Here is a 12,688-nt window from a genome sequence, read left to right as displayed (position 1 = left end):
TGCTGTGAGGAGAGTCAGTTTCTCCAGGGATGTGGCCCCAGATAGGTCTCCCAGCTGCAGCAGATGGTCCTACATCCGTGGAATTTTGGCAGCACTACGTGGATTCACTATGCTTAAAAAAAAAAAAAAAACATATGGGTTTGGGAAAGAAGAAGAGATGGGGAGATATGAGAGAAATTGGAGGAGAGGAGATGGAGGTGGAATGGTCAGAGACACATCGTATTCATGCATGAAATTCTCAAACAGTTTTCAAAAGCAAAAATATTGTTGAAGAAGATTAGGCTGGGTGGCTGGGTGGCTGGGTCCTGTCTTCTCATAGCTCTCTCTCTCTCTCTCTCTCTCTCTCTCTCTCTCTCTCTCTCTCTCTCTGCTGTATTAAACCTCTTCTCCATGAAGAGGGTCACTATTTTCTGCCTAGTTCCCTGGGCAGAGAAAAGAATGAATTCCTGTTTATCTTTTAAGGCAAATTTAAGCTTGGCTCCTTTTCTTTTTCTTTTCTTGCTTTACTTCTCTTTATCATTTTAAGTGAAGTTGAGCTTATAGAATCCATTCATCTCCCTTCTCTTTCCTTCCTTCCTTCCCTCCCATTCTTAAGTTCTATAAAACTTGAAATCATACAGTTTTGAAATCATAAGCCTAAAGTTTCAGAAACTAGAGAAGCCCTGCCAAATTTCCCTGCCTACTCTCTGATGTTTTTAGTTGAGGACATTATGGTTGGGGAATGGGGCATGGAACCAGATCTGGGCATCTAGTTTCTATCTCATTCTTCTGTCTGTCTTAGAGAAGAAATGGGAAAAGGATCTCTATTCCTCCGTAGGTGTTTGTCTTTTCCTTGAGAAGGCTCCTAAAACCAACAGAGAGGCAAATCGTGATTATCTTTCAATCCACTCACCAACAAACAGCTGGCTGTAGAGTTCCAGGCGGGTGTGACCTTCCGTCGGGGCCTTTCGGATCTGCTGGGGCAGGCGATCCACCTGGAGACTGGCCTGTTTGACATTCCTCTCTGCGGTGACCCGATGCCACTGGTCATCATTGAGAGGGGAAGGCGACCTCACCACGATCTCCACTGGCCCATTTCCAACATCAAATGAAAAGGACACTTCTGTGGCAGCTGGAGGAACAGAAAGTATGAAAGATACATGAGCATATTTCTCCCAGATACCAAATACCAGCAGATTGGAGAGGAATGGTACACGGGTCAGTGGCAAAACCACTGGAGGAAAGATAAATATGAATTCCTTATTTTCACTAACCAAGAAGAAGAAAATAAATTGCTCTTGCGGGGCATTGGTCCTATGTGCTGGGCATGCATTTATTTACTTTCTTTCTTTACGACTTTCTTTAGTTACCATCATCAACTCTTTCCGGATGAGAAAACGGAAGCCCAGTGAAACGGGCAGTACGGTATACTCGTTGACAAAGGTGAGCGGTGGCTCTCGTGTCTTTGTGGCAACCAAGAACTCCCTAATTATTGGACTTGAGTTCTGCTAAACAGGAGGAAAACCATGGCTGCTGGTACTGGAAATTCAGCAAAGTACCCAGGGTTGGTGACGTCTCAGAGTTTGAGGAGAGCTTCAAGATGTTACTGTGGAGCTAAAATTGCTGCCTTACGAGCCCAGCACAAACGCTAACTGCATTCTAACTACGCACCCTTCCACCTACGGACAAGTAGGGTTCTCATCAAAGAAGCTTCTCTTTGTGGCAGATGGGGACATTGCAGAAAACCAGAAGTTGTTCAAAATGCAGGGAGTAGCAAGAAGTGGGGTGTCCAGCCCCACTTGATATGTCCATAACACAACTCCTGCACCCAAGGCTCAGGGAACATTGAAGAAGAGGGCAGAAACATTACAGGAGTCAGAGGACCCAGAGGCCTGTTTTAAGATTGTGCCTCCTAGAAATGGCAGAGAAGCTATGCCTATGATCCCACAACAATACAGCTGCCTAATTAGAACCAGAACAATCACAATACCAATAGATGCCTCATGGGGCCCAGCCTCTAGACAAAGAACTACAGTCAAATAGGGTATGCCAAGAGTGGTAGAAATAGTCTTCCCAGGGGATGAGACTTCTGATTGGAATCCAATACCAACTGACCAGCCCTGAAGTCATGTACAGACAAGCAACACTAATCAGACCCATCAGAAGGTATGTGAGTGTATGTATGTACTACTCCCCCCCCATAACAATTATAGAAAAAGAGGCCATGGATTTAAGAGGGATTTTGCTTTGTGTATGACTGGGAGGGGTAGGAGGGAAGAAAGAGAAGGGGGAAATGATATAATTATATTCTATATGGGTACTTTAGAAACTCCAGTACCTGGACTAGACACTGGTATTTCCAAAATCTCCCTGGGAAATGTTCCTGTGGAGCTAAAATCGAGAGCTATTGCTTTAAGAGAGTTTACAAAATTATTTCATTAATCTTCATAGTCCTTATACAACATTAGGGTTATGAGTTTTATTCAGGCAATGGTGGTGACCAGTGTATTTCATTCGGACCACCAGTGGCTGTCTCAAAGGCTACATAGCACTCTGGTAGCACAATGCCCCTCAGCAGGATGCTGCAAACCTTGGCTAGTCACATCCAGGATACTGGATCCTGCTTACCACCTCCCTGCCAGCACTGGCCACAAATCATTCTTGTTTGCAGAGATCTCCCCTGTCAACCCTGTTTTGCAACAAATCACCTTCCAACAATAGGTGAATGGGTTTGATGGTTGCTTTGTCAAATTTCGTTCTAAGCAGCTTTTTTTTTTATTATTTCAAATTTTAAGCTTTGTATGAGCTCCCTCAGTGGCCACCCAGGGCTTTATAAATACATTTTGGATGTATATTTTTTCTCAGGACTGGCAGGGGAGGAAGCTTTTCGCTGAAGCAGCACACACATCTCGCATTCCCTTAGGCTTGGAGAATTCTTTTTAGCATTAAAGATGTGGTATACCAGCGAGTTTCCCCGGCTTTGCATGCAGAGATATCCATCCCTCTATCCATCAAGAAGTCGTCTGCCTAATATCTAGGCCGGTTAATTAAATATCTGTCATTTTTTTTCCAGGGCTAATGGAAAATTCAGTTTCTTTGGGACAGTGTCATAAGCAATCAAACTTCTAATTTAAAAACCACAGTGGGCCAGATTCTCTCAGGGGTTCTCGTGTTCCCTGCCTCTGTGTCAGGGTCCCTGGAAAGTGGTGGTAACTTTATTGAGCTACAGGGATATTAGTTACAGAGCTCAATTTAATCAGTCTAATTGTACTAAGGAATTTTGGTCCTTCGTGCCATTAGAAAGAGAACCTTCACTCTAACACCTGCAGTGATTCCATGCATAGTCTAGTAAAACGTCTCTTCCAAATTAGAAGCCCCTGCCTCCAGGATCATCGTGACAGACATAACGTGCAGGCTAGTGACCCCGTCTCAGTTGCCATGGTAGTAGGATGGGAATGCAGGTAGACCATCACATGGCTGCAGACTCCTGGCTCCTTCTTGGCGGGGCAGATACACTGGACGGAGGAAAGCAGCCCAAGCTTCAGTTGAAATCTGTGCTTCTGTGATACACGTGAGCAGCTGCCTTCCTAAATGTGGGTCGCCAGAACAGCAGGAGGACGAGGGCTCCTGGGCTAAGTGGCAAAGACTGTTTGGCTTTAAAGGAATCAACTGCCATCAGGGAAATAGAATTTAGTGATAAATTGAGTTTAACTCTCAGGTTCAACTTGAAGGGATAAACGCTGGTCTAATTTCCTCAGCTACTACCCTTTCGCTATGACAAATTCTTGTCTGGGTCTTAAACTGTCACCATTTGGAGAAATTCTGAGCACCAGCAGATTCTGGGAAATGCCCCTCCTCCTCACCCTTTCGTCATGATAGGTCCCTGTCTATTCTCTTGAGCGCATCCTCTTTGGTTTTTGAACTATTCTTTTTTATTCTTTGAGAATTGCATACCTGCACACAATGATTTTTTTATTGCACCCTGTCAACAACTTCATGTCTTTTAAAAAAAATATATATAATCCACCAACTGGAGCATGGTCAACTTAGCAGGACCATACCACTAAAGCAAACTGACTCTCTCTCCCAAGGCAGCCATCAACTACCAATGCCTCCCTGACTAGGGGCAGGGACTTGGATAGTTGGGGTTACTCCCTAACCATGCTGAGAAGTTGACTGGTTTGATCATGTGCAGGGTTTACACAGGAAAACACAGTAGTTATGAGCCTATGAAAGCAATGGTCCCGTAAAGTTCAGGAGACACTCTCTCTCCAGGCCTTACCGACCGCTGACCCTCACAACCTTCCCACTCCCTCTTGTGTGATGTGTTCTAAGTCTTGAGGGGAGACTCTGTGATACAGACACCCATTTATGGCTGAGCACACATGTTCGCTTTGCTCTCTGTTTGACCAGCTGAGAGTCTCTGAGTTAACTGCTATTCACTATACAAAGGAGCGTCTCTGAAGAGGTCTGGGAGCTGTGCTCATCCGTGACCCCTGCACTCATTCATAACCCCAGAGCTTATACATGACCCCTGTGCTCATCCATAACTTCTGTGCCCATCCATGTACCCTGTGCTCATCTATGCACCCTGTGTTCACGCATGACCCCTGCACTCATGCATGATCCCTGTGCTCTTCCATGACCCCTGCATTCATCCATGACTCAGGCTTTTATTCAAGATCCTGTGCTCATTCATGACACCGTGCTCATCTAGGATTCCTACACTCATCCATGACCCTTGTGCTCCTCCATGACCCCTGTGCTCACCCATGACCCCTGCAACCATCCATGACCCCTGCACTCATCCATGACCCCTGTGCTCATTCATGACACCTGTGTTCATCCATGACTCATGAACTCATCCATGACCCCTGTGCTCATCCATGACCCCTGCGCTCATCCATGACCCCTGCAACCATCCTTGACCCCTGCACTCATCCATGACCCCTGTGCTCATTCATGACACCTGTGTTCATCCATGACTCATGAACTCATCCATGACCCCTGTGCTCATCCATGACCCCTGCGCTCATCCATGACCCCTGCACTCATCCATGACCCTTGTGCTCTTAACAGCAAACCTTTGCTCTAGAGAAGAAAGAAAGTTTTCCAGGACCTGGCTATTGCTTCTCACTCCCATGAAGGTGCAGCAAGAGGGCTCAAGCCCAGGGCTGTCACAAAGAGTGTAGTTCCAGGACCGTCTCTTCCAGCTCTGCTGCAGAAGATGAAAGCGAAGGGAAGGGCTTTTCCCTCTCAGTCACTCACTGTCAGCTGTCCTGACACCACTAAGGGACTCCTTTGAGAAATCCCTTCTCTTCGACAGCCAGCCAGTGTGTTTTAAAAGCTTCTAGCATTCGGTTTGTGGCTGATTGCCCTTGGCCTTCTGGGTGAGAGCAACTGACATTTCCAGAAAGATAATTACAGAGAGAGCCAGTGAGCGAATAAAGAGAGGCAGCAGCGAAGACACCGGAGCCGGTGACACCGCTCAGTTAATGTGTGTCTTCCCTTGGAGGCTGAAGGGCTGCCCTGTCTGTCTCTGTCTGTAGGAGAGGATTTCTTACATAATAAAGATATTTCCAGAAACCAGCGTTTGAGGACTGGGTTACACATAGCATGACTCTCTGGAAAGAATGCAGATAGCAAGCGTGAATGATTGCCTTGCCAGGAGTGTTGAAGACTGTTTAGGTTTTGTTGTTGTTTTGTTTTGTTTTTGTTTTCCTTCTCTTGAAGTGAATGAGTTGCTTGGCCACAGTTTCATGAAGCAGGCAGGGGCTGCTGGGTCAGAGACAACGGACTTGTGGTAATAATGCAAATAATGCAGCAGGCAACGCGAGCTTCAGGCTCATTCTGCTTTCTCCTGCTCCTACCCAAAGTCCCAGGGCCAGCCAGGTGGGGGCTGCACATGAAGTGAGCGGCCTGCTGCACAGTGGAGGACTCTGCACTAAGAAAACCTGGATCTTTCAAGCGCTGATAGCAACCCTGCCGCATTTGGGGCGTTGGAGAGACACTGGTCATTATTTTCCTGGTCATGAGACAAATCTAGCATCTGCCTTGGGGGGAAGGCACCTCTTCTGTCTTCTACCTCTCTCTGTCCATCCACCCTCATAACCATAAAGGTATAAGAACAAAGCCACCATGCTCCCTGCTCAGAAGACAGTCAGAATGGGAGAAACCGTGGAGAATTTTCTCTTATCAATTAGTTATTTCTGGATTTTTTTTTTTTAAAGAGTGGACGTGTTTCAGTCTGAGCCTTCAGGGAAAAGAGGGATGGGGGATCCCCATCCTAGACACCAAAGCTGAGAGTCTGCTTCTAATTAGGGCAAGCAGGACCTTGTCTTGTTCCCTGCCCAGAGCCCCCTGAGGATGGGACATACACCATTCCCTCCTGGCCAATGCAACATGACTGGGATCTTCCGGGAGAGGTTTCTTAGCTCATGAGAGATATAAGGGAAAAGTAGTTCCCTTCCTGCCTCTTGCTGTTAGGTAGACGTTTGTGTGCAGGAAGACTGGTAAAACCATTTCACAAACATCAGACATACTGAGGAGAAACAGGGAGAGCAATGGGATTTCTCCCGGTCCTTGCTGACATTATTCAGCTCTCATATAATTCCCAGAGTTATAGAGCTCAGGATTTTCTTCTTTTTTTAATAAGTAAATATTTTAAAAGTAACATTTTACAGATTGAAAAGATTATGTGCGTGTGAACACAGGTGCCCGCAGAGGGCAGAGGCGGCAAGTGCCCTGCTGTTGGAGTCGCAGGTGGTTGTGAGCTGACACCTTTAGCTTCCTTAGAGTCTTTGTGTCCAGAACATGGCCGCAACCACTGATCCAGAAAACCCACAATCTTCTGTCAAATTACATTCTAGAACAATCTTTAAGAGGTTCTAAGAAATAAATGAAACACAGCTGTTTTTCATCATAGTTTTAGATACTAAATCATCACAGGGAGGAAAGAGAAACACTGAAAGAAACGTACCAGGTGACATACTGCCAAAGGAATAGAGTAGGTGGCGGGAAGGGGGATAAAAGTGGGCCCCCGCTCTGTGCACCTTAAAACAGGGAGCAGAGCTGTGGGTAGCTCTTACTGCAGCTCCCTCTCCTGCCATTGAAGTCTAATTCCAGCAGGTGGCGCTGTGCGAACTCATTCTAGCATTCCTTTCCTCCAGCAAATGACTCCAGACTCACAGTGCCAGTGATAAATGGAACCCGGTCCGCAGGGCAGCCCCTTGGGCTGCATTCGGCCAGCAGGTGAGGTAACATTTAGACAACAGATGCAAAGAATCAATTGCGGAGAGCAGAGAAAAGACAGGGAAAGGTGCACATAGCTGCCTGGTTACCTCTGGGATGGGTTTCTTCTGTAGGAAAATGAACTCCAAAGAGTGCCCTGCACGGAACTTCACCTGATTCATACAAAGAAATGAATCATTGGTGCAACAGACAATTGAGAAACTCGTGAGAAACTTGAGAAAGCCATGAGAAAGGTCAGGAGGACTGAAAATCAGGTCACTGTGGGATTCAGAGAGAGGAAGAGAAGGAGAAAGCAGTGAAGAGGTTCTCTAGTTCCACGTAAGGCCAGCCGCCCCTCCATCATGAAGCACACTAATCCTTCTTCCTGATCAGAGGCGCGCACTAGCCATGATCCCCTCTCTGCTGCAGCCTTCCCATGAAGTTGCTCCCAACTCTACTCCGCACAGCCTCATCACCTCAAAGCAGCCCCTGTTTTTATTTACCTACCAATTTCAATTCTTCTTTTTCTTTATCCAATGCCTTGAAAGAACTTCCGCTGCTCAGTAGGCCTGCTCCCCATTTGTTGAGCTCTCAGCATGCAAGGCTTCCTTCCTCCTTAACCACAGTTGAAGTTTTGCTCCTTCCTTAGGGTAGTGCTGCTTGCCCTTCCTTTACGGATGTAGTTCTGTAAGCTTTTCCTTATTTCTCTGCCCATAACTCACCACACTCAAAATGCTGTCTTTAAACACTCTATGTTAAATAACAAAGAGCTCTCAACTCCTTTTCCCTCTTTATCTTGATTTTACAGATGGCAGCTTGTACAACTATCTGACAGAACAGGTCTGTGCCCGATCGTGGCTTCCTTAAGGCAGAGGATTTTCTAATGGGGTTATTTTTCTCTCCTCAGAACAATGTTTGTCATAAGAGCACACACTTAACAGTTTGTGAATGAATGAATGAATGAATGAACAGGAGACAAACACTTATAGTAACATTGCACCCAAAGAGGGAACACCAGGCATTTCCAATGTCACTGAACATTTGGAATGGCACCTGGGATTCCACAAGCATCTTTGCTAAGATGCTTAAGAGCACAAAGTAACTGGGTGAAGATTCCCTCAGCCCCCAGCACCACAAAGCAGCTCTATCTGTTGGATGAAACTATCTGTCGGTGCTTGGGGAGCAAGGACTTGCCTCATGTAAATACTTAAGTCTGCATTTTGTCAAATCAACTGATTCAGAGGGACGCGGTCCTGGACTCCTGCTTTGAGAGGCCCCGAGGACTTCACATTTTCTCCTGTGGATTTGCTAGTATGTAGGAATCTTTTGCGTGACTAGAAAAGTTTAAATAACTGTGTAACAAAGATTACATTTGCTCTTCACAGTCTAGAGGAATGACTGGTAGAGCTGAGAAGGGCAAGGAAGCAGGGAACAGAGGGAGCGTGTTTAATGGGGAGAAGTGTGCCTCTTCACAGGAGAAAGGCTTTTTAATGTTCAAAAGCACAGCAAAAAAACTATTGTTAACATTAATTTAAAATCTCAAAATAGCTAAAAGAAAGGACTTTGAATAGTGTTCCCACCTCCATGCTAATACAAGTCTGAGGTGATAGAGATGTGAATCTATCTAGCCATTACATATTACATACATGTATTGAAATGCTATGCACTCTGCCTTATCTAGGCTTCATCACTAGGTATTAAAAACTTACTAAGTTTTTATATTTAATCTTTCTTTTAAAAACATCTGCACTTTGCCCTCAACTTTAGGAAGATAATATCTAGACTCTTGGGATTTCCTACCTCGTAAGAGTTTCTTTGTTTGCTTGGGATCTTTGAGTTATATCAGAGACTTCACACTGTGATTCAGAATGGAGCCTAGTTATACCAAATAATACCCGACTGTTTCAGATAGATCAACAGTTCTGTGTGTTGATGTTGCACTAAAGGCCAGGGCACTGTTGAGGCCCTTTAAGGAAAGCTATTTCCTCCTAAAAGAATAGAATCTACTTCTGGATGGAGGTGTGCGGAGGCACGTCTCCTCCTTTAAGAGTCAACCCTGTTGGTTTGGTCAACCACCTGGCCGAGGGACCACTCATCAAGAAGGTCGATTCACCCTAAACCGTGTTCGAGAGTTGGGAAGAATAATTACTCCATCAATGAGGGGATACACGTCTCCTTCCTAGAATTTCTACCCTAGTTGTAGTCATGTACAGAGCCGGAGCCATGTGGATGGATTAACGTGACTTGAGATTGTTCACTCATTTGAATTGTTCAGAAAAGGGTAACTTTTCTTCTTTTCATCTATTTTTCCCTTTTTTTGTTTAATGCTTGTCAAACCATGGTCATATTCTCTGGAACACTCTGCCCTTTCTCATTTTTTTTTCCTTAGGTGCTATTACCTCCCCTCCCTTCTGCCATGTGGCTGCTTACAAATGATATGATTTCCAGTTTGCTTCTCTGTCCTCCTCTGAGCAGCTGCCTAGATTTACAGCTTGCCTGCCTGGGGTTTTCCTTTTAAACTCTAATAAATTTGTCCTTGAGCTTCCTTCTCCACCTGTTCTTAAATTCTTTTCTTAACAAGATTATAATTTTTGAGAGGAGACCCCAGTTTCTCCATAACATGTATAGAACATAGTTAACTTTGGGCTAGGTAGTTCCATCATCTGAGGGCCTGGAAACTGGGTAGACTTATGAGTGCTTCATCATTCCTGCATAAGAGAGTCACAAAAACTGAACACGGAGGCTCAGGGAAGCTTTGTCATGCACAACTGCAGGAAAGACTACGTTCCTGACTCCACAGGGAGGAGGCAACCAGAGGCTCAGTCTCTGAGGCTGTTTCCGGGACTCTGCACTCTGCTTCTCCATCTTCATTCTCCCCTTCTAAGTACAGCAGCCCCGAGCACAGCGGCCTTTTATGAACTCCACATGTCTTCCAGAGAGCTATCGAATCTGGGATGGTGCTGGGAATCCATGCTTGCCTTTGATGTCAGGAGGGGGTGTGACTTTATGGAAATGCTTGTCTTTGCCATTTGTCAGTTGGTTCTAGCTGCATAACCCCCAAATTCTCAACACTTCAATCCAGAGACACACCATGGATGGGCCTGATAACATTAAAAACTAAAGATTTCAGAGAACGTACTTCGACTTCCAGTCTCACCTTGGCTGTCTAGATGTGGATCGAGGCTGTAAACCATTAGAATCCAGTAGTAATGAAGTGTAGAGGTTTTTCTTTACTAACTTCACTTCATTGGCTTTTATACCAACATTTTTCTTTTTGTTTTGTCAGTTTGTGAATGTAGACAATTTTAAAACCATCCATACCTATTCACACCAGAAAAAAAGGTGTTCAACATATCTGAAATTGAACACGAGCCAGGAAAATTTATTTGAAGATTTTTTTTTTTTGGAAATTCTTCAAGGAAATGCTCAGAGCTTAAGAATCAATGTTCTAAACTTGCTTCAAGTTCTTCCATATCCTGATAATCTCTTGAGTATGAGAAATATTTCTCTTCATGTATCTTAGCCTTTTAAGTTTTTTTTTTATTATAGCTGAAAATCTAACTTCACACACAAAGACATCTGCAGAGAAGAGGGAGTGAAAATGCGATGCCATCGGACAGGCAGAGGCAGACTGCTGCCTTTAAAATGCAAAGCCTTCCTAATTTTAGTTTGCTCTATGCATTTAGCCACCTCTGAGAAAGAACTTTTTGAATATTAATGGACCCATGTGATTTAAAGATAAAAAAATCAATTGAAAGTGATACGTGGCTTGAAACAATACTGCGTGCCTGGTGTCGGCCAGGCAGTGGGTTTCTGATGTTCACCGGAATGGAGTGGGCAGAGGCATCAGTGCTGGCCGGAGAGGGTTCAGATGTGGAAGAATGGCTGGAAGGCCCAGATGGTGACTCCGGGGTTACAGTGTTTGTAATAAAGGGAGAGGTAGCTTCTTCAGACAAACTGTTAAGTCAGATGCCTAAAGATTCCCTAGGTATAGAAAACGCTATGACTGGAGAAGGTCAACATCAGGGAAGTGGTCCTCTTGACAGCACACAGGGTTTGTTGTTGTTGTTGTTATTTTGTTTTGTTTTTTTTTTCAAACAGAAATACTTCCCGAAAAATGCTTGCTTTGATACAACATAATGGGTCATCTGTGTGTGTTTAAGGTGATGTCAGAGATAGGCGGTTGATTAAATGGCCTGGGAGAGGTAAAGTCAAAGGGATCAAGGGATTGGAGGTCTAAAAGAGGAAGCTGAACCCGGAGCTGAAAGAACTTGAGGAGACATTAACAGGGCGAAGTCGTCTCCTCATGGAGGTTAGGAGGAGACAGCATTGAGATAATGAACATTTAAGTGACTGATATGTAGATGATTGTTCTGATGGAGAGATTGATAATGAGCAGAAGACAAAGACAAGAAGCCAGGATGAGAGGATAGATAGGCTTTGGGAAGAGACGACTGCTCATGAGAGCTATGGATAAGTCTACCAGAGGAGGGTGGTCAGGCAGATGTCTGTTTCCTTGTTGCTGTGAGTTGAGTTTCCACCTTGTGGGTCACCTTTGTTTTGTAGCATCCCCCCCATTTTCGGAAAACTCTTTTAATATTCATCCAGTAAGACTGTACACAAGGTTTTTCTAAGAAGAATTCTAAAGGTGTTAAATAAAGATGTATAGTTTTTCATGCTACAGACTCACAGCACAAAATCAGACTTGTGTTTTGTTTTCCATTGGAGCAGCAAATGCACTGACACCATAGAGTGCAACAGGGCTGGGTGATGGGGGAGGGCAAAACCACAGTGTGGGTCATCTCAGACTCCAGATGTAAGTGGTGAGACATGAGTGGGTGTTAACACCAGCTGACAGCCCAACATGGACGGGAGAACTCCACCCTACCTCTTGATGAAGAGCTACAGGCAATTAATGCATGCCGAGAGAGGCGGAATCAGTCTTCCCCAGGGAGCCCCCAATTGGTTCTCCATTCCCAAGTGGTTAGTCCTAAAATCACAAATCTCTATCTGTCTGTCTATCTATCTATCTATCTATCTATCTATCTATCTATCTATCTATCTATCTATCTATCTCTCTAAATAGAAGATGCATTTATATTTATTATATATATAATATTAAGGAAAAAGAATAGAGAATAATACATGGTTTGGAGGTAGAGGAAGGGGAACAGTGTTGTGGGGGGTAGGATATAAAAATAGGGATTGAAGATAATCAAAGTAAATTATACACATGTGTAAAATATCATAATTAAACTCAGTAGTTTATACAATTAATAAATTCTAATAAAATGGAAAAAATTCTTTCTGCTTGTGAATCACAGCAAGAGAGATATAGCTGATCTAAATTATTTTGTTCGTTTTTCACTAGTTATGATTATTTTAATTTGTTCTTAATCTTCTATCAGTATTGGGTATTAGAGGAACCTAAGGGTCAAATGTTAAAAATGCTAGGTCTTTGAAGCTCATTGTTGGAAGT

At 44.2% G+C, this 12,688-nt stretch overlaps 1 protein-coding gene across 1 annotated transcript in view; it reads right to left on the bottom strand.

The window, feature by feature from the left end:
• Nucleotides 1-12,688, bottom strand: part of Cntnap2 (contactin associated protein 2) — a 2,060,022-nt gene that overhangs the window by 258,738 nt on the left and 1,788,596 nt on the right. The window contains exon 17 of the mRNA XM_085683653.2: nt 893-1,111. Coding sequence (XP_085539779.1) covers nt 893-1,111 — 219 coding nt within the window. The remainder of the gene's footprint in view (nt 1-892; nt 1,112-12,688) is intronic.

This window comes from Myodes glareolus, chromosome 25, assembly GCF_982192425.1.
Source record: "Myodes glareolus chromosome 25, mMyoGla1.1, whole genome shotgun sequence".
Classification (NCBI taxonomy): domain Eukaryota; kingdom Metazoa; phylum Chordata; class Mammalia; order Rodentia; family Cricetidae; genus Myodes; species Myodes glareolus.
The sequence above is the reverse complement of the archived record's forward strand: the minus strand, read 5'-3'. Positions and strand labels throughout refer to the sequence as shown.